The 23,233-nt window shown below is 47.0% G+C and overlaps 6 protein-coding genes and 1 long non-coding RNA gene across 15 annotated transcripts in view; 5 read left to right on the top strand and 2 right to left on the bottom strand.

Moving 5' to 3' along the window:
- The first annotated feature begins 154 nt into the window (after window positions 1-154).
- Window positions 155-3,507, top strand: LOC133166983 (zinc finger protein 658B-like). Its single transcript, XM_061297436.1, has 3 exons — window positions 155-438; window positions 674-1,852; window positions 2,066-3,507. Exons 1-3 carry the CDS (start codon window positions 246-248, stop codon window positions 3,103-3,105), a joined length of 2,412 nt encoding a protein of 803 aa, XP_061153420.1. The 5' UTR covers window positions 155-245; the 3' UTR covers window positions 3,106-3,507.
- On the bottom strand, window positions 2,198-18,590 carry LOC133166989 (uncharacterized). Its single transcript, XR_009717885.1, has 5 exons — window positions 18,366-18,590; window positions 16,866-17,409; window positions 14,993-15,156; window positions 4,300-4,408; window positions 2,198-2,274 (listed from the first exon to the last, which is right to left on the bottom strand). It is a non-coding gene; the product is annotated as an uncharacterized LOC133166989 (long non-coding RNA).
- Window positions 3,624-5,720, top strand: LOC133166987 (zinc finger protein 33A-like). Of its 2 annotated transcripts, none has more exons than XM_061297446.1 (2): window positions 3,624-3,891; window positions 4,320-5,720. In XM_061297446.1, exons 1-2 carry the CDS (start codon window positions 3,717-3,719, stop codon window positions 5,189-5,191), a joined length of 1,047 nt encoding a protein of 348 aa, XP_061153430.1. In that variant the 5' UTR covers window positions 3,624-3,716; the 3' UTR covers window positions 5,192-5,720. The 2 variants fall into 2 exon arrangements, with proteins under 2 accessions (XP_061153430.1, XP_061153429.1); XM_061297445.1 differs by having other exon boundaries at window positions 3,624-3,912.
- slain2 (SLAIN motif family, member 2) lies at window positions 6,124-14,174 on the top strand. 4 transcript variants are annotated; one of them, XM_061297437.1, is made up of 10 exons: window positions 6,124-6,851; window positions 8,049-8,191; window positions 9,410-9,580; window positions 9,677-9,853; window positions 9,924-10,265; window positions 10,341-10,487; window positions 11,351-11,422; window positions 11,776-11,814; window positions 12,132-12,357; window positions 12,476-14,174. In XM_061297437.1, the coding sequence occupies exons 1-10, from the start codon at window positions 6,412-6,414 to the stop codon at window positions 12,534-12,536; spliced, it is 1,818 nt and encodes a 605-aa protein (XP_061153421.1). In that variant the 5' UTR covers window positions 6,124-6,411; the 3' UTR covers window positions 12,537-14,174. The 4 variants fall into 4 exon arrangements, with proteins under 4 accessions (XP_061153421.1, XP_061153425.1, XP_061153422.1 ...); XM_061297441.1 differs by lacking the exon at window positions 11,351-11,422; XM_061297438.1 differs by lacking the exon at window positions 11,776-11,814 and having other exon boundaries at window positions 6,125-6,851.
- slc10a4 (solute carrier family 10 member 4) lies at window positions 15,628-17,873 on the top strand. Its single transcript, XM_061297444.1, has 3 exons — window positions 15,628-16,154; window positions 16,400-16,610; window positions 16,881-17,873. Exons 1-3 carry the CDS (start codon window positions 15,754-15,756, stop codon window positions 17,415-17,417), a joined length of 1,149 nt encoding a protein of 382 aa, XP_061153428.1. The 5' UTR covers window positions 15,628-15,753; the 3' UTR covers window positions 17,418-17,873.
- zar1 (zygote arrest 1) lies at window positions 18,219-19,552 on the top strand. The gene is made up of 4 exons (XM_061297447.1): window positions 18,219-18,905; window positions 18,998-19,090; window positions 19,163-19,237; window positions 19,305-19,552. Exons 1-4 carry the CDS (start codon window positions 18,255-18,257, stop codon window positions 19,446-19,448), a joined length of 963 nt encoding a protein of 320 aa, XP_061153431.1. The 5' UTR covers window positions 18,219-18,254; the 3' UTR covers window positions 19,449-19,552.
- A 108-nt stretch (window positions 19,553-19,660) lies between these two features.
- The window catches only part of fryl (furry homolog, like), a 33,761-nt gene continuing 30,188 nt past the window's right edge, over window positions 19,661-23,233 (bottom strand). For 3 of the 5 annotated variants that reach the window (XM_061297431.1, XM_061297432.1, XM_061297435.1), the window contains 5 exons: window positions 23,002-23,070; window positions 22,746-22,763; window positions 22,118-22,228; window positions 21,450-21,643; window positions 19,661-21,319 (listed from right to left, as the gene is read on the bottom strand). In XM_061297431.1, the coding sequence (XP_061153415.1) occupies window positions 21,097-21,319; window positions 21,450-21,643; window positions 22,118-22,228; window positions 22,746-22,763; window positions 23,002-23,070 (615 nt within the window). In that variant the 3' untranslated portion in view covers window positions 19,661-21,096. The remainder of the gene's footprint in view (window positions 21,320-21,449; window positions 21,644-22,117; window positions 22,229-22,745; window positions 22,764-23,001; window positions 23,071-23,233) is intronic. The other 2 variants (XM_061297433.1, XM_061297434.1) reach the window with 1 other exon arrangement.

Below are 23,233 nucleotides of genomic sequence, written 5' to 3'. Positions count from 1 at the left end.
ATGTATGGAAGGCTAAAGAAATTAAGTTCACAGCTATATTTTTTAGGAGAAACAGGAATGATGGGAATTTAATTCTTCATCTTTGCGCATGCGCACTTTGACCTACACTCCAGCACACTAGGTGGCGGTAAGTAGCCCGAACGTCAGACGTTACCCTCAAATAAACAACTAGAACGAAATCAGTAGCACAGCAGAAGAACGTGCGCGCAGAGATAACCGTTAGCTGGCTAAAAACTTGCGTGACGATGTGTAAAGTCAAAATGTTGAAAGACTTAATGAAGGAGCGACTCAACTTGGCCGTCGAAGAGATATTTGACCTATTTGAGAGAACTGTAGCAGACTACGAAGAGAAACTTTGTCGGGAAAAAGAGGAGAACGAGCGAAGACAAAATGAACTCGTCGCCACGGTTGCGGACCTTCGTATTCAACTGCACCAAGGTTTGAACCCTTCATCTTTTTAGTTTATTTGCATACCTAATTAAATCGAGCTATTGAAGACAAACTCAAAGTACTTTATGAATTCATCTTCATAGACAGGACTTCAAGGCCTAAAGTTATCAAAGACCTTGTATCATTGTTACAAGACGGTGTGGCCCGTAGTTCGCTTTATCGTATGGATGTTTAACCCAAATATCAGTTTTAATCACGTTTCTCTTCCCTTTGTGCGGTGCAGCTGTGCAACAAGACACCCGACAAGAAATTCCTTCCGAGCAGCTGGAGGAACCGACCATTAACAAGAAAGCGGAGGAGTATGCAGAGAAGACTCCTAAGCTGTCCGAGCACATTCCAAGTGAAGCGGGCCAATCTAAAGTGGACGGAGAACACTGTGAGGATCTCCAATCGGAACCAGACAGCCTTTTCGCTCCCTTGTCTGATATAGACGGCATTACGTCAGACAGTTCTCACGCTGATCGCAGGGACCGCGACCGAGAGACTCGGAAGGAATATAAAGGTGATATGACGCAGCACGACAAGGATTCTCATCGCTCCCAAAGTCAGAAAACGTTTCACAGCAAAAAAAAAAGCAAAAAAAAAAGGAAAAATCACATGGTGACGCACAAGGGAGAAAAACAATACTCCTCGAAGCATATAGTGAAGAAAGGCGCGAGGAAACATACTGATGAAGGATTGCAACCAGGATCTTCAGATAAGAATTTCCAAGGTGACATGGCGGATGACGACGTCAACGTGAAATTGAAGAGCTCTCGACGTGAGAAAACATTTCGAAGCAAAAAAGGCTTGAAAAAGCACATGGAGACACACGTGAGAGATAAACCCTTTGCTTGCCCCGTTTGTGCTAAAAAATTCTTCTTGAAGCATCATGTCAAGAAACACATGAAAAAACATACAAGGCAGAATGCGGCGACAACCGGAATATCCGAAGCTCCACTCTCGGGTACCGACCACACCGCAGAATCTTTGGAGAACAACAAGAACTGTGGCGCCAACAAACATCAATGTCCTCAATGTGGTAAAAAGTGTCCCTCCAATGAAAATTTGATCGCACACATGGTCATACACACCGGAGAGAAACCTTTCTCTTGCTCGGTTTGCGGGCAAGGTTTCGCCTTCAAGGAGAGCATGATGAGCCATGAGAAGCAGCACGTAGGCCAGATCCCTTTTCAGTGCTCAGTCTGTCAGACAGACTTCCTGAGTCGAGGCCAACTGATATCACACATAAAATTGCACATCGACGACAAAGCGTTCAATTCCCGTCGGGTAAAAGACGAGGAAGAACTTGGTGACCGTCCGGTGTCGGAACCGGCCGTGGACAACGAGACGCTGAACTCTTCTGACACGTATTACAGCGACGATGCAGAAGAAGCTTTGAGGACTAAGAAGAAGTTTAAAGGTGATATGATACATCGCAACCATTTTAAATGGAGGCGGGGCATCTCTCCAATAAAAGACGTTTCAACATGTATCTCGATACAGGATGCCAATAGCGAAGTGGAATGATTGTGTTTTGAGTTGATGCGTTTGCATCATTTAGATCAGAAAAACAATTTCTCGATTTTAAATGGCGTTTTTGTTCATCATATTTTGCTCTCCTCACACGGCACAGACATGCGGCAGGTGGAGAATCACGAAGAGGCTCCTTACCTTGCTGGAGCTTGTGGGAGCAGTACAGATGGAGAGCAGCATCAAGGGACGAGTAACGCGGAGGAGGCGCCAATATCCGACGACTTGGATTCCGAAAGTGAGAAACCTTTCGCTTCCTCCCTTAATTGTGAAAGATTCTCCTTTAAGGCACGAGAAGCCGGCAGCTCAGACCTAAGACAACACACCGATGGCAACTATGAGAACAGGCACTGCTCTGAATGCAAGAAAACCTTTGCGACGCCAGCCGGTTTAAAAAGACACATGAAGCAACACACCGGAGAGAAACCTTACAAATGCTTGTACTGTGAAAAAAGATTCAGTTTAAAGGAATATTTGAAGAAACACATGCTGATACACACTGGTTGGCATTGTCCAGTTTGCGATCAAAGTTCTGTCAGTAGATCGGCTTTCGCCACACACATGGCAACACACGGGGACAAGAAATCTATTCGGTCAGCAAAGACAACACACGCGATGGAGAAATTTGACAGATCAGAAAAGTCCATAGATAAAATTGAAAGACCTGACCGATCAGAGAAGACGACACATAAAATCGAAAAACCTGACCAATCAGAGAAGATGACACACAAAATGGAAAAACTCCAGCGATCAGGGGAGACGACGCACAAAATGGAAAAACTGGACCAATCAGAGAAGACGACACAGACAATTGCAAAACGTGTAAAGTTAGAGAAGACCACACTCGCAGATGAGAAACCCGAGTGTTCAAAGAAACGTGTGAAAAAACGCATCAGGTCACGCTCGGAAAAGTGTCCAGTTTGTGCAAAAAGATTTAGCGAAAAATCGTACATCCCAAAGCACATGAGAATACACACCGGGGAAAAACCTTATCAGTGTGACGTGTGTCTTATAAGATTCCGTTTTAAGAACAGTGTTAAAAGTCACCATTGTTCTGGGGAGAACAAAAGCACAACCGAAGAGGCAGGACGGTCGACTATTGACAAAGTAACTTTGGAAGAAGCTCACAGTTTGTCCAGTTGAGGTCAAAAACAAAAATCTTTTTTGGGGGCTGGGAGGATGTGCGCATGTGTTCCCCCCCCAGCCCCCCCAAATAAATGATTATGAGCAAAGCTATCAACTATATTTGATTATTATAAATACAATTTTGTGGTTGACTTGACCTTTAAGAAGTTTGTAAGGGATGCTGAATATGATAGCTGCCCTTTCTTTTAATGAACTTTTAAGTGGCCATGACGTAATATGACATTATATCACACTGTACAGTTGATGCTGTTTTTTGTTTTTTTGTGTTTCTTTTTTTCATTCTGCTGACTGCAGCTTACTCGGCATTGCAATGAAGATGCTTTCAATTGCCCTATCTGTATATAACGGTGAAATAAATGTCATTCATCAAAAAATAAAGGCCGTTTATATTGTTTTTTATTCATGTTTGGGACCTGCGAGTAATATTCACGCTAGTAACCGACCTCCTTTAGATGGCAGCAGTGCAGCGTCATGGATATTAGCTACTGCAAAACAGCGAGCGAAGAAGAGAAACGCGGAAGTAGTAATTCTCCAAATTCAGCGCGCACCTCATGTGGTAAAACATTGCCGGTAGCAAACGAATAGAGAACAACGCACGGCGAGTTAAAATGTGTAGTCCAAAAGTCACAATGCTGAGGGAGTTAATGAAGCAGCAACTAAACGTTGCTGTGGAGGGAATCTTACAACTTTTTGAGACAACCATATTGCAGTATGAGGAGGAACTTCAACGAACGAAAGAGGAGAAAGCGCGACAAGACGAACTGCTCCACGCCGTCGTAAAGGGTAATGGTGTCTTTCCGCGAGGTCTGTTGACTTAACTATTTTTTTTTAGATTTTTTTTTTTTTTAACGAGGCTTTGTTAGGTACAGCCTCGCTAGATAAGGCACTTTAAACAAAGTTGCCACCAACGCTACAACGGAACGTGAAAATGGCGACCCTAAGTGGACAAAAGCAATACCTGCACTTGACGTTATTGCATTAAATCCTTGTGAAGTTATTTTTTTAATCAGATTAATCAATTTGACTGTTAGTCGAATGCTCAAAAATATTTGATGGCGGTAACCCTACTACACACTGATTGTTTTGTCTGACTTTTTAACTATTTATGTTCTTTTGCCACATTGAAGACCTCAAATAACATCTGTCCTAAGAGAGGGAGAGAGGGAAGCAAGCTCAATAACTTTTCCAAACCTGTCTGTATTTGCTTGTAGACTCGCAGGAGGTGTTGCCGGAGAGTCCAGAAGCCGGTCGATCTGAGCCGCAGCAGTACCACAAGGATGAGTGCCTCCAGACCCAAAGCCTGATAAAAACGGAAGAAAAGAACATTCAGAGCTGTCAGGATGGGGATCAGCTTACAAAGCACAAGATGAAGGAGGCTGGCATTAACACATTGCCTTTGACTGATTTCAAGTGTGATCAGGACCAAGGTGAAGCCTCACAGTTTCACTACAGTCAAACTGTGGAGACGCGAAGTCACGGTAAAGCTAATGGCCAAAGTGTGGAGAAGCTAAGTCAGGGTGAAGCTAATGGCAAGCGTTGCAAAAAATCTAACAAGGAACACAAGGTGTCTTCCAAACCCGATGGCGCCAAAGTGACTCTGGCAAACTCCAAAGGCGCCGTGCCACATCCGACAAACAGCAAATCCTTCTCTCTGCGCCGCACAACGAGAAGGATAAACCAGCCACAACACTCAAGGCCGCACACTAGTCCCACAGGCTCACAGCAGTTCAGCTGTCCCATTTGCAAAAAAAACTTCTCCAGGAAGTATGACCTGAACGAACATGCTAAGATCCACACGGGTGTCAAGCCTCATGTATGCACCGTGTGCGGTTTTGCCTTTCTCCGCAGGTACCACCTGAAGCGGCACATGGGCACGCACAAAAGCCACAAGAGTGTCCCCAGTCAAAATGATTCAAACTCTTGTTTGGTTTGCGCCAAAGGGTTTTTGGTAAAAGGCAATCTGGAGAGACACATGAAAACGCACACAGGTGACAAGCCCTTCAGCTGCGATGCGTGTGGCAAACGCTTCCCTCGTAACGACATCCTCAAGTCTCACATTGTGCATTGTAAACGAGATAAATAACTAGTGGTTTTTTTAAAAAAAAATTTATTATTTTGACTATATGCCATATTCTTCCATTGTATGGACTCAGCTAGCTTAATTTTTCCGCATTGTCTGAGCAATATGACTTCCCTAGATCAAAAGTTTACTAAAGTTGTTTCCCCCCCCCCCCACTTTTTTTATTAGGAGGTCAGCTCAGAAATGTTTGATGTTCATTACGTTGTTTGGGATGTTTGACAAATTGGATACATTTGTGGAAGGTTGAGATTTGTTTTGTTCCCCCCACTTTGTTTATTGAGAGTCAGCCTAGACATGTTTGATATTCGTTACTTTGTGTTTGACAAAATGGATAGCTGAGAGGCATGATGTTCATCACAAATGGGATTGTTATTCTTTGGTTTGAATTACAACTCTTAATTTCTGCTTTCAGTGGGGTTGGGATTGTATTCTGACATTTTGTGGCCTTTCCTCAAATACATTTGTATTCGTTACTGCTGACGTATTGCACATGTAACGCAGGTGGTCTGTTGATAAATGACACAGGAAGAAATGAAGTTTACAATATTTATTATAGAAACGTTACGAGGAAGTGACCAAAAACAAAAAAACGGGACAAACATAAAAGCTTGAATAGGTTATTCCGCCTGAAATACAAAACCAATAATTTGCAAATTCCCTCCTGCATCCAGTACAGGGTGAGCCCAGCCATCCGAACCTGGCACTTAACGGTAACTTGGGACTTCCTATTGATACCGGAAATGCCTTGTCCCAGAGCGCCCTCCTGTGGTATCAATCGCCACACAGAAAATAAATTAATGTGGAATAATGAAAAACGAAAAAGAAAGAAAAAAAAGTATTTACATGATACATGAATTCTCATCGAGAGGCGAGCAAAAAGTTGCGCAACAGGAGTTTGTTTTGTTTTTTTTCTTGTCATGAACGCGCAAATAGGTGTTGGTTATGCGCGCGCCCCCGTCCGGGAGTGACATCAGCTGCCAGAGCCTGTCTCAAACGTTGTGACGTGTGTTGTGGAAAGGGCCGAGCAGGGGCAAGCAAGCTTTTTAACTCTGCTAAACAACCACCGCGGGTGATCGACGTCTCTGCGGCAGACACGAAGACAGTCACGGACAGGGAGGGAGTTCCGAGGAACCGACGAGAGACTCGATCAACCCCGGACCAGCGCCTTTTCTTCCCTCGGGGAGGGGGGCGCTGAGTGAGGGTTAGCGAGGGAGGACTTCACCATGGAGGACATCAACTCGAATATTAACGCCGACTTGGAGGTGAGGAAGCTCCAGGATTTGGTCAAGCAGCTCGAGAAGCAGAACGAGCAGCTCCGGGGTCGCTCCATGATGATGTCGGCCCACCACAGACCTCACAGCGCCGGCTACGAGCCCTTATCGTCGTCATCGGCGCTGCTATCGGGGGGCGACGGCTTCGCTGCCGGGGTGGGGTTCGGCTACGGCGACCTGTTGGAGAACCGCCGCTGCCGAAGCCCACGGCTCTCCTACGACGGCGTCAGCTTCACGAGGCCGTACGAAAGCGAAGGCGCCTCTGCGGCCACCTCCGGGTCGGCACGGAACTCGCGGTGCTTGGACGACGATTGGGAAACGTCCATTCTGGACCAGGTGGACGTTTTGGACTTGGAGGACATGGACTGTCTCCACGAAGACGACGACAGCTGGTGAGTGGGAATGACTGGGTAGTGGTCGTGGCCCGTGAACGCAACCTGGGCCCCAAATCCCCAAACACAACTGGACAGTGTTAAATCTGTTTGTGGATCACACTAGATCAGGAGGCTCCGAACTTTTTCTTCCAAGGGTTCCATATAGGAAAGTAGAAGGATGCAAAGGCACTTTTTGTAATCAACCAGGATAAATCCAATAAATATATTGTGCCCCCATGTATCTACAAACATATATATATAATAAATAACTATATTACGTATGGGGGGGGAAAAATCTACTATTCAAAGAACCGGTCCTAAAAACATTTCTAGTTAAGTGTACTCAGCCATAGTCACTAACAAGTTATTACTTGTCCTTTATAATTCCAGGAGAAATCAAATCACCCAAATACGCTTTAGTATTCCTAAAAGAAAATTGAATAGCTGTTCCGCTAACAAAAACTGAAATGGTCATACCATCACAAGATGCTGTTGTCATTCAACTAAATCGGAAAGAAACACAAAGCCACTTATTGCATGAATTACAGCTGTCACACGTGTTCATTGCTTGGCTTTGGTGGATGAGAGCTTTTTCTCTCCCCGGCAGCCATGGTTACATTCCTACGCGGTATTCCCCACAGCCAAACAAACACAAGTCGGCCGCCGAAGCTCAAGAACCAAACCGGCGGGCAAAAATGTAATTACATGAAGACGATCATGCAATAACAATTGGATTGCTACTTGTTCACCCTTCAAACAACTACTACTTTTTTTTTGCTGTCAAAATGGCTTCCCAGTTTTCTGGAATGTAACTTCAGGAATGTGGACGGAGATGTTTCCTGCCGATGGCATCGCGGGATGTTTACGTTGTTTGGGAAATCCAAAGTGGATCATCGAACCGCTTACCGAGTCTGACTTGTTTGCACGTCTGATCTGATAGTGATCTGGGATTAACCGTCTTCTGCAATCAGGGAATTAGCTTCCCACAGGATTCCGGCTCATCCCTTTTAAGTTCGGCATCCCCTCACGGAAAAGTTGCGTTGATAAAGCGCAGCGGAGTTGACAGCCGCTGGCTGTGATTTGCCTCACTCGTCGCGACTCCGCTTTTTTTCCTGAAGTTCTGGAAAAACATTTTCCGCAAATCATTAACGGGGGTACGAAGGAATCTGGGATTTTTTTCCACACAATAAATGTTTGGTGCCGTGTGTTTTTCAGGCTGTACGAAGCCAAGCTCGACAGTCCCTTGCAGAAGGCACTGAGCCCCGTCGTGTGGTGCCGCCAGGCTCTGGACAACCCGAGTCCGGACATGGAGCTGGCCAAGCGCTCGCTCATCCACAGGTTGGACCTCACCATGTCGGGTAAGCCGCCATTTTCAATTTGGACTCTCGACTGTCTCCGACGTGACTTTTCCACGCTTTGACCGCCGCTAAATATAGCGTGCCGCTCGACTCGGGGCGGGGGGGGGGGTTCCTCACCTCCTCATGGCTAAAGTGAGACTTTCCATTTTGATGGGTCATGTGAGTTGTACAGCAGTTACCGTGGTCAAATTTGAGTTACAAGCTAGCTTCAGATATGCTGCAACTCAACTGTTAATAATATCTTGGGCAACCCGGTTTGACCGCTGAGTCTGCTGATGACTAAGAGGACACGCAACTGTCAATGACCTCATCCTTGTAGGTGTGGAATTAGGATCACGTCACCCTCCGACAGACTCGTCCCTCGTGTCGCCGCCGACTCCACAAAACACACACGCCCACTTTAAGAGGCGCCTGGAAACGCTGTTGCCATGGAGTGTGTGTTAGCCACGGGAATGCGGAGTCCGCAGGGAAGACGTTAGATGGGAGCTGTTTTGTTTACATGCACACGCACAGTGAGCCAGTTGTTCATCTACCGCTGGGCCTTAGTCACATAACAGGGAGGAGACGGCTTTGAGGTCATTCCGGGGGTGAGGCCTCGCCAGCGTGGGTGAGTCAATACTTGTTTGCTCCCCTCGTTGGCCTTTCTTTTGTGTCTAATTGTACAAGTTGAGAGCAAGAGGAGCACGGAGACGAGCTCCTCCATCCTCGTCAGGATCAAATCCCCTCAGGCGTCTCTTGTCCTGGTAAGGCGCGAGCGTCTAAACAGCGAGACGCGCACTCCCCCTTTAGCGACACCGATCACCGCTGATAGGAAAAGTTCTCGGTCAACTCGTCGGTTCGTATGAGGACAGTCGGTGATGCTATAAAGGAGTGAATTAAAAAAAGACTCAACTTGTAATTATTGCATCAGGAGACGATCTCTCCAGAACAGGACATCCCCATGGGGTCTGGAACCCGACCTTTGGACATAAGCGCTTACACTCGCTTGCATTATGCTCTCACTTGAATGCACTCTATTGAATCGTGCACGCTTTCATACACCCCGCAGCAGACCACAGAGCGATTGTGAGCCAACACTGTCAGCATTGTTGCCGTGTCTACGGACTCTCAATAGCTTCCGCTTGCTGTAAGATGTCGGAGCGTGTCTGGAATTGAGTCCATTCGGGACATTTTATGTACAACATATGATTCAAACGCTTTTTACGTGTACGCTTGCAGCTAACAGGCGTCGCAGCCTCTACGGAAGCTGCTACAACCAGCAGGGGAGCTACGGGAGTCAGTACAGCCCCAACGCCGCCAGCAGTCCCTACAGCAGCGGCTTCAACTCGCCCTGCTCCACGCCCAGCAAGATGCCCATCGTCAGGCAGCAGCTGATGCCCGTCAACGCAGGTAGCGCCGGAATGTCACCCAGTGCGAGCTTTAAAAGTATGCAGCTGGGAGGAAGCATACAAAAGGTGAAACCTTCTCAACTATTTGGCCACGCAGTGCAGCAGCGTAACACGGCGACGGCAGAAAGAAACCCGCCGGCCGTCAGCCCCCAGTCGTCGGTGGACAGCGAGCTGAGCACCTCCGAGATGGACGAAGACTCGGTGGGCTCTTCCACGACCTACAAGCTCAACAACGTCAACGACGTCCAGATTCTGGCGCGCATGCAGGAAGAGAGTAAGTGACGCTTCCCGTCCGCTCTGCCCAAACTACACAATTCGCCGACTGTGTGCATGCGCCCGCTCAGGTCTGAGGCAGGACTACGCCGCCTCGGCCTCCCGCCGCAGCTCGGGCTCGTCTTGCCACTCGCTGCGGCGCGGCACCTTCAGCGACCAGGAGCTGGACGCGCACAGCCTGGAGGACGAGGAGGAGGCGGCGCACCCGGCCTTTCACCTGCCCCCCAGCCGTTTCAGCCCTTCGCCCCGCCACTCGCCGCGAGCCTCTCCGCGCAACTCGCCGCGCTCGCGCTCCCCGGCCCGTTCCGTGGACTACGGCCGCGGCTCGCCTCAGCCCGCTATCAGCCGCCTGCAGCAGCCACGCCACTCGCTGCAGGGCCACGACACGCAGACAAACGTGGTGAAGAACGAAGGTGAGAGCGAGACACACCAAATTGATGCATTACTAGTTTGGGAATAAAACAATTAAAGAAGAATTATTTCTGCAGAAAAACTGCGTCGTAGTCTCCCCAATCTCACACGTTCCAACGCGGCGCCCCCCCAAGGCCCGGAGCCCGTCAAGAACAGTCGAAGCTGCGAGTCCAACCTGCAGCTGCCTAATGGCGGCTCGCCCAGACACCACAGCCAATCGGCTCGTGAGTACCACCACCACCACCACACGCACACAATCAGCGCCTGCATGTTTTACTGGCAAACTTGCTTTTTCAAACTTCTTTCAGCAACTTCAAACACAGGAGCCAAAGGTATTCTTCATAGTTGTGGCTCAAGTGTAAAAAAAAGTTAACCTCCCTTATTAGTCAAGTGCGGCAAAAGAAATTGCGATTGAAGGGTCAAGCAAAAATGTCAAACGTAGCATTTTCAAACAAATAAAAATTAGACACTAGGCTCCCTCGATTCTTCTCGGGAAATCCTCCACTCTGAGTTTTTTTTACGTACTTGGCGAGATCAGAGGATCCCCCTGACAAGCGCTTCCGCTATCCTTTTGATGTAATCCTTCAATGCGGGAGGAAGTTCATAGTATTGCTCTTAATCCGAGTTGTTAATCCTTCTCTGTTACAAGTGGCACGGCGCAGGGGGTCCCGAGGGCAAGCTGCATGTTGTTAAACATGCTTCTTTTCTCTTGTTTGGCTTTTCTTTCATCTTTAGCTGAACCTTTCTTGTGGAAAACCATTTCGACACTTATTCTATACGCTTGATATCTTTCTAGGGTCCATGTCCTAGATTAGTTATACGATGAAGTTGCTGTCCAACAAGAAAAAGAGAATACTAGTGCACGGACCTTAAGTTTGATGTCAAGGATATGGAATAAGGGTTCAAATGTGGTTCCGTCCCTTCCTTGGCATTGGCATGTAGCGCTCAAACCACTGACTGCTGAATGGAGCTACGGGCTGGCAAATTTGTTTGGCTACGGCGCCCTCTAGAGGCTTGCGACCACACTGCAAAGACAGGCCCCTCTGCGTTTTAGTGACGGCGTGTTTATGTATGTGTGTATCCACAGCAGCGCCTCAGCTCCCGAGACACTCCACCCCCAAAACCAAACAGCAACTCCAAAGCCCAACGGCCCGGCGAGGTAACAGGCCCAAAGCGGCTCGGACGCTCGCCGACGTCCACTCGGCGTACCAAATTCAAGGGCTGATGGGATATGTTAGCGTTACACGGTTTCGTGGCGTGAAGGGTCTGTAGACCAAAGACCTCCGCCAAGGCCAAACTTGCAAATTGCCCGGATTCTGACCAACAGGCTCTCTGGTGCTCGTGCCATCCCTCGCGCAAATCTGTGGTGTCTATTTTAACGAACCAAACTTCTGCCATTAAGGAGCCACAAAGTTGTTTTGGATAAATAACGAGCGGCGACGCACAGCACGCGAGCACTTAACTCGGCCCGACCTAAGGCTTGTGTTGATTTTGTTTGTTGTCTTTGTCTAGTCCCGCTCTCCTGTTGCTTTGGCGACGAAGGTGACTTCAGTGAGTATTTCACTGTCGGCTTGCCGCCGTTATTGTTGTTGTGGCTCCTCAACGTGTTTTGTGCATCTCATTCTGGCGACGCATCCTCCAACAAAGCTCAGGATGTTCCCATTCATACATTATTCACCCCAATAGCGACAAAAGGGAGGGAATATTTTTTATCTATCTTTTGTCATTGCTCGACATTGCAAACGTGGTGATTGTGATTGTTCGCGACATTTTTTCATGCCTGGCTCTCGGATTCCCGACATTCATCGTTTTCACGTTAACGGTGGCGTCACACGACGTTTGAAATTCCCGCTCTTTCTCACCGTCAGTTCCGCCGAGCAGCAAGCTGCGGACGCCGGCCGCACCCTCACCCCTGGCCTTGAGGCAACCCGTCAAGGCCATCGCCAACCCCGCCGGCTCTACCGCCACGCCCGGCCGCTCCCTGATTCCGCCCCGCAGCGGCCTGCCTCGTCCCAGCACCCCAGCAGGTGGCGCCGGAGGAGGCGGCGGCGGAATCCCCCTGCCTCGAAGCAAACTAGCACAGCCTGTGCGCAGGTAAGAAAATGGCTGCTCATCTGCGGTCTTTTTTTAATCTATCTTTATCCTTTCTAAAGGTTTATATTTGGTGATTATTTTACAACTTAACTTAAACGCGACTTTTCCCCTTTTACAGAAGTCTACCGGCCCCTCGTGTCTACGGCGGCACCAGAGACAACCTGAGAGAAAGCTACTAGCTGCTTGCCCAGCAGAGGGCGCTCTACTCAAACTGTCAATCATTTGAGTCAGATGGACCACCGCATGGCACTTTATCTACCTTGGTGACTCTTAACGGTCACAATGTCCCGGGAACATTTCAAAGAAACAAAGAAGATGTACACGCAATTCAGATGAGGAGAACGCCAAAGATCAAACTCGGCTGTCAGTGGAAACCCGACAAGCAACCTGACCTCTGCAATGGCACTAATGTGTGGCCAGCTAAATTAAAAAAAAAAAGAATGAAAAAAAGGAAAAGCACCGAGAGAATGCACAAGTTGACAAATGAAAAAGATTTGAAGGGATCCTCCCTTGTTTTGACAACGCTCGTGTTGCTATTCGAGACGCCATCTTGTCATTAACGATGACGCCAGCTCAGACTTCATATGCTGCATTCAAGGAAACTGGGGACTCTTAAACTCCTGAGTGCTCTTCGACATACAAAGATCAGAAAAGTCTACTCTCAAGTGTACTTTGATGACAATTACTACTTTCCTTTTAGACAGCACTTTGGCCACATTTGATGGTAGTACAGAAAGAGCACACAAAAAAAAGGAATATGCACCCAAACAACGGAGGATCCTTTTTAAAAAACGCCACACGTCCATATCAGTATTGTTTTGATTTTCAACTATGTTTTTTAATGTACGTTTGAACCTCAATTTGCAATGCTAACGCTCCAAAGCATTTTCCAAAGGCTCATTTATAGATTATTATTTCTTAATCATTAAGGGCTTTGTTTGTTTTGGTTTCAGTTTAGCTGTGAAGCTAATCCGACAATGAATTGACAATTGGGAACTCTGGCAACCACAATAGCCTTGATTGTTTTGCTAATGATGGCAAATTGGCCAAAGTTGGCGCAAAAAAACGTGAGGTAGCTTTTTGTTAGCTAGTGCCAATTTTGGACTTGCTTCCATTTTTTGCCAATGAACATAAAAGGGGACAATCCATGCATTGATTTTGTTTTGATGCCTTTCTCATTAGCAACAGCTAAAACAAGTGTGCCGCAATTCTTGAGCTTAAAGCTTGTCACAGTTTACCTGGGAATGGTTTCGAATTTTAAAAAAGAAATACATTATAGAAGCCCACAGTAATTCTCCATGCTCAACAAAAAAAATGGAAGAATGGGGGAAGAAAGTTACCAGATTGATTATAGTTGTGTGCCAGTGTTGGTACTTGTTGGTGTGGTGGCTCGTTTATAAACTAGTGCCTCTGGTTTTAAAGTGTCTTTTTGTTTTATTTTTGGTGCCAATTTATGGTTTTGCAAAGCTTTTATTGATTTGCCTGCCTGCCTATTTTTGTAATGGAAATGAATTACATTTATTAGGATTGCTTTGAGGAAGAAGGAAAAAGGTTTGACTACACGCCTTCATATTTATATCTAATGTGTAAATTAAAAGTTATTTATTACAAGGAGAGAAGAGGTGCCTCAGACAGGAAAGTGAGAAGCTTGACCGAATGTTGCTAAAAAAAAAAAAAAGACCAACAGCAACCACACCTTTTGTGTGACACATTTTTTGTTATTTGACTTTTTTTTTTTTTTTTAAAAGGCCACAAACATGACAAAGTTGTTTTTCCCATGTAAATCACATTTGAAATAAAACCTCGAAAACCTTGTATTTTTCGTTGATTTTGTTCTTTCACTACATTGCAAATAACGCAAAATGAGTGTTTTGATCTTGCGGTTTGATATTTATTATCTTGCTCGTCTCCTACAAAGCACACGTTGTCCTTTGCGTGACTTTCAATCCACTGACGCAGCCATTAAAAGTAAAAGCGTACAAAGAATTACAATGATGCATTTCAGGGAACAGAAATGCATTCAATGCACCATTAACATCATCATCGATCATTTTTTGTAAGATTATTTTTTTTACATTTGTGTTTTCCAAACATCAGACAATTTTGCGACTATGTAATCCAACATTTTCGTTAAGATTTAGCTGTAGATTATCAGCGAGATCAAATATATCGGCTGCAATTAAAATACTTTTAAAAATATATTTTATAGTAATTAATGGTTCTTTTTTTAACATTGTGGCTAAAACATTGCAATGAGAATATCTATTTTTAAAAATCATTCAGCCCTAGGTATTAGAGACAGACGCCACTGTTATTAAAAAGGTCTGACAGAGGGCCCACATCTCCAGAATGGCTTCCAGATTAGCATCAGCTCAAAATTGGCTCATTCATCACACTATTCGAATATGCTCTCTCAGTATGACATTGGTGCAAAAACATTGGCATATTGGTGCAAATAACTCATTGTAAGGATTGCTATATGTAAATGATTTGAAGCATTTAGCAGAGAACATTCAATTGCAGGGCAGACATAAATCTCATCTAAAAGCATTGTTGGGATATGATGGCTATGGAATAAAAGCTCCCCAAATCTTCCCATAGGTTAAACACAAGCAAGCAATGCTTCTTTCCATACCTTGAGTGGCCCATTAGCTTATTGGCTGTTTTTGGAGTCTGACGACAGTCTTGAGTTGAGTCACCCTCCTCTTCGTCATCTTCCCGTCCTCTCCTGACGAGACGGGGCCGCTTTTATTTCCTGTGCGCGATGTCAGCGCGTGATAACACAGGCTGCCCGTCCGTCTGCGGACACACAAACAAACATGAGGAGATGCTCCAATCCTGATCAGATGCTCAGATTTCACCACTGGAACACATATGTTCTTGGAAACATCAATGACAATGTCATCTTTAAGAACATGACATATTTTGAGCTTCCAATGTATCAAATAAGACAACTTAGCAAAGATTATTTAGACTTCTAAAAATATGACAAAGCTAACAGAAATTCCCTAAAACATTAAAAAAATATATATATAATAAATACACTATAACGAGTTGAATCCTGATCTGATTTTGGTCCAAATTATGCATTTTGAGAAAAAAAATCCAATTGAGCATCGTTTTGGGATCCGCTTTTCATTCATTGGTTGCGTTTGTGCATGATTTGATTCCGAAACTATCATTCGGGCGCAGCGAAAGTTGCGTCCCTCTGGTGCGCGCGCCCACGCACGCATCCGTGCGGGTTGGGCACGCTATAAAAGGGGAGTCCGGGACGCCAGTTCTTCCTCGTCGGAAATCGCGCGCCACGGACGCCCACCATGGCACCGTCGCGTCCTCTCGCCCCTGCGCCGTAGCGAGCGAGCCGTGCGTAACAAGGAGAGACCGGGGCGCTGCGCCATGGCCAACTCCAGCGCACCATCGGGAGGCTTGGAGCTGCCGGTGGGCTCGCCGCCGTCCGAGCCCCCCGCCGACGTCTTGAGCGTGGTGCCCGCTTTCTGGGACTCGCCACTGAGTCACGGCATCAACGTGTTCGTGGGTTTGGTGCTGTGCTTCACCATGCTCGGGCTGGGCTGCACCGTGGACGTCAGCCAGCTGGGCGAGCACATCCGACGGCCGATCGGGGTGCTGCTGGCCGTCGTGTGCCAGTTCGTCATCATGCCCCTTGTCGCCTTCCTGCTGGCACTCGCCTTTTCCCTGGACGACGTGGCCGCCATGGCCGTGCTGTTGTGCGGATGCTGCCCAGGGGGTAACTTGTCCAACATTATGTCGCTGCTGGTGCACGGAGAGATGAACCTCAGGTAGCCAGCCAGCCTGCTCCCACAACTTCTTTTTGTTTGTTTAAATAGGAAACGTCTATATTCCCCAAAAAGTAGTTGTCGATGCCATCAATCCATTTTTGATATTCAGGGTACACTCTGGATCGGTCGCTAGCCAATCACAAAAAAAAATATATATATATATATATATATTCTTTTTTAATTCCCCACAATAACTATCCCCATGCAATAGAATGTAATCAAGTTGTGTGTCGGGTCTCCAACAGCATCATCATGACCATCTCGTCGACGCTGCTGGCGTTGGTGCTGATGCCGCTGTGCCTGTGGATCTACAGCCGCGCGTGGATCAACACGCCCGTGGTCAACCTCATGCCCTTCGGCGCCATCATCTTGACACTGTGCAGCACGCTCATCCCCATCGGCCTCGGCGTCATGCTGCGCTACCGCTACACGCGTGTGGCCGACACCGTCTTGAAGGTAGAGCGTCATGTTTGTGCGCTAGCCAGGGTATCGCATAGAGATTGATGATGTGTTCCCGAAATGACTGAACAGATGATTGGATTTTCAGTTGAATTCAATGGGCAATGCCAAGAACAAGGCAGGCCTATTGCCAAATTGCATCAGAGAAGTACAGCAAGATGTTAGAGGAACGGGTCAGCACTGTCATCTCCTCATGGCCATTTTAGTAGAAACAGTGGCACTGTTAAAGCCCTTCAATGCATGTGAACATACCTGGTGTGTGTTCAGGCGTCGCTGTGGTCTCTACTCATCACCCTGGTGCTGCTCTTCATCCTGACGGCGGCCATGCTGGGCCCCGAGCTGCTGTCGGCCATCCCGCCCTCCGTGTACGTCGTGGCCCTGTTGATGCCCATGTGCGGCTACGCGGCGGGCTACGGCCTGGCCGTGTTGTTCCATCTGCCGCCCAACTGCCGTCGCGCCGTCTCGCTGGAGACGGGCTGCCAGAACGTGCAGCTATGCACCGCCATCCTCAAGCTGGCCTTCCCGCCGCAGCTGATGGGCGGCATGTACATGTTCCCGCTACTCTACGCGCTCTTCCAGGCGGCCGAGGCGGGCGTCTTCATCCTGGTGTACCGGACGTACCGCAAGCAGGTGCTGGGCAAGGAGGAGCCGCCGGCCCGGCGGGACGGTGAGGATACGGACATCACGTACCAGCGCTTCCAGGACGAAGACGTTGATTTTGACGCTTCGTACGGGGCGGTGACGGTGAGCGACCCAAACACCATCAGGCTGGACCCCTGCCCGCCAGACCCTACGCCTGTGTGACAAACACAAAGTTAATGTGACGTACAAGAAACAAAAGAATATAAGACAGGCTGATGCATGGAAGGCCTCAATAATCCCTGTGTTTCCATTTTCAACTGTCAATCGATCGCAAATAAAAAAACGATGGCTAAAAACAACAACAAATGTTTCATCTCAAATCACAACTCTTTATTTTGTATTTTTGATCATAATTTTAAATCAGTACTGTGTATGGACATTCTGGCCTTTTCAACCTCTTACAAGAAATTAAAACGTTGATAGCCACGTTTTTGATATTCGATTGCCAATTGGAAAGAATGAACGAGATACAAATTGTCAATGTGTATCATTTAGAAAAAAAACAAACATCCGTGTAACAATCAGCCATTTTGTGTGTACGAACAGATGTAAAATGTGTATATGGAGAAAAAATATATATGGAGGAAATTAAAATTGTACAGAATGTAAAATGTCTTTTCTTGGCTCAAGAACCTATTTAAGTCAATGTTTAATATTATTCATGATAAATTTATTTAGAATGCACTTCACATTTCAGAGAAATATCAAAGTGCTCAAAGGTCACACAGCTGTAAAAGAAATTTAAATAGTGAGATAAAGGAGAAACAAACAAAACCTGCCACTGGTAAAACATTTTAACATGCTAATCTTATAGCACCGTTTGCCTTTAACGGCAACGTCGCCCCTCCCAACATGGCCGCCATTACTGGACGCGCCCCCCCTGCCTTTTGGCGGGAACACGCCTGCGTTGAATCAGTCCTGATTGACAAGTCACACGTGCAATTTAAATGACCCACTCCTCAGCATTGCTGCTTGGAAAAAAAATTAAAAACAAACAAAATGGCAACATATGGTGACGACCCAGTCGAAGGCTATTTCTATCCATCTTACAATCCTTACGCGGGCCGGTACCGGCACAAAGAGGTTCCGTGGAAGTACAAAAGTAGTTACCTGTCCCACTATGGCGAGGCTTCGGAGGCGTTCAACAACCAGCAGCGGGCCCAGCTCAAGTCCATCTTGTCTCAAATCAACCCCAAACTCACGCCGAGGCTCCGAAAGGCAAACACCAAGGACGTGGCCGTCCAGGTCAACCCCAAGCAGGATGCCTCGGTCCAGTGCTCCCTGGGGCCCAGAACCCTTGTGTCCACGAAGCGAGACTTCCGGCGCAAGAAGGCCTCCGAGAGTTCCGTGACGTCCGGCGAAAGCGGAAGCCCCAAGACGGTTGTCCGGTACCCGCGTTCGCTGGCGCTCTACTCCCCCGTCGCCTACCGGAACATCACCTGCTTTGTAGCCGAGGACAACGAGGAGGCTGCTGCGACGAAAGTGGATAAGGAGGTCGAACCTGCTGCGATCGAGGCCGCCGACGTTGAGGAGAAACAGGAGGAGGAGGGGGAGGAGGAAGGAGAAGGCGGGAAGGAGAAGCCGCTCAAGTCAGAAGAGCCGCCGAAGAGCGACGAGGTTTCAAAGGGGAAAACTCGAATTCGCTTCCAGGTAGAATAAGAGTTTGTAAAGTCTTTTGGGGAATGTTCAAAGATGCTTTACTATTTAAATTAAATTTAAAAAAAATAATAATTTCAATTTAGTTCCTGGAGCAGAAGTACGGCTATTATCATTGCAAGGAGTGCAATTTGAGATGGGAAAGCGCTTACGTGTGGTGCGTTCAAGGCACCAACAAGGTGAGTACATACTTGGTTGCAAATATGGGTCAGCGTTTCTGATCCTAACCATCCCACGATCATGCATTCCAGGTATATTTCAAACAATACTGCAGGAAATGCCAAAAGGAGTTCAACCCATACCGTGTGGAGGACATCACATGTCACGTGAGTCACTGCTTTTAACTAAAACTCAAACTCAACATGATTAAATTGTCATCCGTCCAATGTCCAGACTTGCAACAAAGCCCGCTGCTGCTGTGCCTTAACCCAACGCCATGTGGACCCCAAGCGTCCGCACAGGCAGGACTTGTGCGGCCGCTGCAAAGGCAAGCGACTCTCGTGCGACAGCACCTTCAGCTTCAAATACATCATCTGACTGCAGCGGCAAGCGGATGCCGGATTGTTTCACTACTTTGGTTCATGTTTTGTTGCAGCGATGGCGTCGCCACGCACATTCACTATTAAAACGTCTACCTTGCATTTCTTATGGTCCCGTGAAATTGTATTCATTTATCAGCCTCAACAGTTCAGAGTTCACGAGCCTGAAAATGGGCAAAGGTTGAGAAGAAAACCAATTCCAGCCACAAATGAATGTATGATTAGATCTTTATTCATCCAGAGAGAAGGCTGGTAATGTGAGTGAACAAAACCTCCCCAAAAAATGTGCCTCTAAAATCAAAGCTCTCCCATGTGAAGAAAAAAAAGTTTTTAAATAATAAACAGCATTCAGAATGTACCAGACAAGCAGTGACCGACAGGGGAGAAATGTTCTACTTGCTTGGCGGACAAATGGAAAACATCTCCATCTTTGGATTCCGAGGTTGAAGAAATGTGAGGTGGGATATGGATGCTACAGTCCAGCCCACACCTCTTTTCCTTCTCTCTGCTGTGACATCACAAAAAAAAAGGCAGTTCATCCCAGCGTGGAATTCGAAAAAACAAAGTTTGGGTTATGAATGACTCATCACATGAGCATGGCGTCCTCTGCAGTGCATTAGAGTACAAGGAAGGAGGACCAAAAAAAAAAAAACTGCTTTGACATGTTCTAAAATATATACAGAGTAAAATAAGTTACGAGTCGTGTCCGCGTGTATATCTATGCGTCACAACCTCTAAAGGCAGCTGCTTATTTGGTTAAAAGGGTGATTAATAGCCGTTGAGGGGGGGGTGGGGGCAGATATATTCAGATCTCTATATACGTTTCTCTTTTTACAACTGACTTCCCTGAGGATTTCCCCACAGGCGCTCGCGCGTTAAATAGCCCAACATTTACAACCGAGGAGGTTCAGCTCTGAATCATAAAAAATACATTTCTCCCCCAAAAAATACTCTGCTTTTCATCTATTTTTTTTTTCCAAGCATGCTTTTTTTTTTCTTTGCTTATGAACGCGTTATCGATTGGCGTGCAGGGTAGGACAAAAAAAAAAAAAAAAAAAAAAAAAAAAAGCACAAAATAAAACCAAAATCTATCATCCCACTGCTTTGCCAGGCACGCTGGCGTGTGTCTTATTGCAAACGGAATCTTGCATGAGGTTTTGGTGGGGAAGATGCACTACTCAAAAAAAAAAAAGGTTGGAATTTTGGGCTTTGGGGTGACGTTTTGGGAATCTAAAAAAAAAAAAAAATGCTCTCGAACCTTTCCAGGTCAACTTGCTGTCGATGTTTCCCTACTTGAGCACAACTTTTTTTTTCCCCAAGTCTTAGCGCCATGAGATTTTCCAAGGATTTCACTTCTGCCTTTCTGTGACTCTTGCACTATGTTTGCCGATGTTACTGTGCTACTCAAGGCTCAGTGGCCACTGAGCTAATAGTGTTATCAGAGGTACTGGAAGACTTACAGTAAGGCACAGAAGTAGACTTTGCGGAAAATGTATCGGGCCCTGAAATTTCACCCCGAAGCCCAGTTTCCCGAACCTTTGCCGAGGAATGTCTTAGCTTCAAGCGACCCTCCGACATGAAGAAGTCTCTTATCCCCGCGCATCCTTTAAGTAGCTAGCCCTTTTGTGCGCCGAGTCTCCCGCCGCTCACGGCGTTCCTTCGCCGGGAGCCTGCGCCCGACTCAGCGCCTCTCGGATCTGCAAGTTGAGCTCCATGAGGCGTCCGCTGGCCTGGGAGAGGTCCCGGCTGGGGCCCACCACGGCCAGGCAGCCCGTCTGGCCCAGCGTCTGGTGGCGGAAGTAGATGTGCAGCAGCGTCTGCACGGGGTCCTCGCCCTCGCTGCCGAAGATGTCGTTGGGCCACAGTGACCTGGTGGAGGGATGCCGGATACATTAGCATTAAGCTAAGACTTTCATTAGCATGACATCATTTTTGACTTAATGACAATAAAAAAATAAATAAAATAAGGACCAATGTGCTTGCAAAAATGCTCATCTACCTGAAGACTTTGACTTGGGTGAGGGCTGAGCAGAAATCTCGCGCTCTCAGCGTCTCGACCAGCGACTGGATGGCCGACTCGGTGTTGGCGTGCGCGGCGTCCGGCATGCACACGTCCTCTTGGCTGTCATTTCCCCTCTCGGCCGCCTTCAGGCAGCTCTCCAGGGCGCTGAGCTCGTCCGACATGTTGGTCACCTAGGAGACGGGAGATGGAAGACAAGATAGATGGGAATGGCGTGAGCGCATGTGTCGCATAGAAGAAGAATTGAGCAGGGGGTGGGGGCGGCAAAAACAAAAAAGAATCTTGATTGAATTTGAGCGCTAACGGCAGCTGACCCCATCAATCCCTATAAGAAATCATTCAATTTCATTCAGTAGTGTAATCCACTTAAAGGTGCATTAAGATGCAGCCCGGATAGAGAGGCAGTCAGCAACCGCCCTGCACTGTTTCCCTTCAGGCAGTACACTTCCATTAGCTGGGCAGGTTTTTTAAAAATATTTTTTTTTAAAATATTTTTTATCTATATTTTTATTATTATTATTATTTTATTATTATATTAAATATTTAAAATACAAAACAAAATCAATTCATTTGATTTATTTTTGGGCTAAAAGTTAAAAATCAACGCAACCTCACAAACTATTTGGATTCTATGGTTTTGGTCTCACCTCGGCCTCCCTCTTGATGGTATCCACTCTGCTGATGAGCTTGCAGTAGGCCTGGAAGAGCAGCAGCAGTTGAAAGTGCAGCTTGTAGAGACGGCGGCACAATTCCAGCTCCTAAGCACACACACAAAAAAAAAGTGGAGCTGAGCAAGATATCAGAACACACCGGGCGGGCGAGCGGGGGAGATGGCTGAGCGGGGTGAAATGGTTAACGAGGCCCGGAGCCGAGCGCCGTCCGGATGTCGGCCGTTGAGAGTCTATCGCTAGCGGAATTAGTCGATTAGGAAAGGATGCATCACGCAGCGGCTGTCGGTATGAACCGGGCGATGATGTCACAATTTACAGGCAGGGCTTCCTCATTGGTCTGGGAGGGTGTACAATTTGTTTGAAAAGGGATGGAACGACAAACATGCAGAATTCTAACAACAAAAAATCAACCCCTCCCACTCTTCTATACCGTATGGGCAACACATTGGATCCAGGCAACTAAATCGATCTTTTGTTGTTGTTTTTTTGCCGCTAGGGTACAACAATATGATTGGATGAGAGCGTTCCATGTTACGTGGCCAATCAGGGCAGAGGTATGATGAGGATGTTTGGTGGTGTCTATTAAAACAGGAGAACCACTTACTGCCAGACTCTCCATGTGCTAAGCAAGAAGAAGGTGACAAGGAGAAGGAGAGAAAGAGCAAAGAATTAGTCGGAATCCACACGGAGCTTCTCAAAACTCAGCAACGGTCAATTTGGGGGAATCAAAGAGATGCTAATGGGCGAGAACGTGACAGTCGTGGGATTAAGAAAATCCCCCCCAAAAAAATTCTCAATTGAACTTTGGCCTCTCTGGTTGTTGTGGGTGTTTCCAGAAGGCGAAGGTTCGCTCGGCCTACCTGTGCTTGGGTGTTGAGCCGCTGGCAGATCTGTTTGTCCCCGAAGGTTTTCCTGCAGTTCTCCAGCCACTAAAAAGAGAAGATGATGAACGACAGCTTTAAGAGACGACACGGCAACCGCGTTGGGGGGAGGGGGGGGCAGCCTGCTTTTCTCATTCAATTAGCGAGCACGTCTGCCAAACCTTGCAATCTCATCTCCAGGGCAGGGCACCTCCCGCCTGGCCCGGTCTTA

This window comes from Syngnathus typhle, linkage group LG14 (genome assembly GCF_033458585.1).
Source record: "Syngnathus typhle isolate RoL2023-S1 ecotype Sweden linkage group LG14, RoL_Styp_1.0, whole genome shotgun sequence".
NCBI classification, from domain to species: Eukaryota; Metazoa; Chordata; class Actinopteri; order Syngnathiformes; family Syngnathidae; genus Syngnathus; species Syngnathus typhle.
This window is presented reverse-complemented; position numbering and strand designations above follow the sequence as displayed.

Bases quoted from the DNA above. Each gene is read 5' to 3' on its own strand.
- slc10a4 (XM_061297444.1), top strand. From the start codon at position 15,754: ATGGCCAACTCCAGCGCACCATCGGGAGGCTTGGAGCTGCCGGTGGGC. The intron at 16,155-16,399 runs GTAGCCAGCCAG...GGTCTCCAACAG, and splicing joins CACGGAGAGATGAACCTCAG to CATCATCATGACCATCTCGT. The intron at 16,611-16,880 runs GTAGAGCGTCAT...GTGTGTGTTCAG, and splicing joins TGGCCGACACCGTCTTGAAG to GCGTCGCTGTGGTCTCTACT.
- zar1 (XM_061297447.1), top strand. From the start codon at position 18,255: ATGGCAACATATGGTGACGACCCAGTCGAAGGCTATTTCTATCCATCT. The intron at 18,906-18,997 runs GTAGAATAAGAG...ATTTCAATTTAG, and splicing joins AAACTCGAATTCGCTTCCAG to TTCCTGGAGCAGAAGTACGG. The intron at 19,091-19,162 runs GTGAGTACATAC...CATGCATTCCAG, and splicing joins GCGTTCAAGGCACCAACAAG to GTATATTTCAAACAATACTG.
- LOC133166987 (XM_061297445.1), top strand. From the start codon at position 3,717: ATGTGTAGTCCAAAAGTCACAATGCTGAGGGAGTTAATGAAGCAGCAA. The intron at 3,913-4,319 runs GTCTGTTGACTT...ATTTGCTTGTAG, and splicing joins TAATGGTGTCTTTCCGCGAG to ACTCGCAGGAGGTGTTGCCG.
- slain2 (XM_061297437.1), top strand. From the start codon at position 6,412: ATGGAGGACATCAACTCGAATATTAACGCCGACTTGGAGGTGAGGAAG. The intron at 8,192-9,409 runs GTAAGCCGCCAT...GTACGCTTGCAG, and splicing joins GTTGGACCTCACCATGTCGG to CTAACAGGCGTCGCAGCCTC. The intron at 10,488-11,350 runs GTGAGTACCACC...GTGTATCCACAG, and splicing joins ACACCACAGCCAATCGGCTC to CAGCGCCTCAGCTCCCGAGA.
- LOC133166983 (XM_061297436.1), top strand. From the start codon at position 246: ATGTGTAAAGTCAAAATGTTGAAAGACTTAATGAAGGAGCGACTCAAC. The intron at 439-673 runs GTTTGAACCCTT...TGTGCGGTGCAG, and splicing joins TCGTATTCAACTGCACCAAG to CTGTGCAACAAGACACCCGA. The intron at 1,853-2,065 runs GTGATATGATAC...CACACGGCACAG, and splicing joins GACTAAGAAGAAGTTTAAAG to ACATGCGGCAGGTGGAGAAT.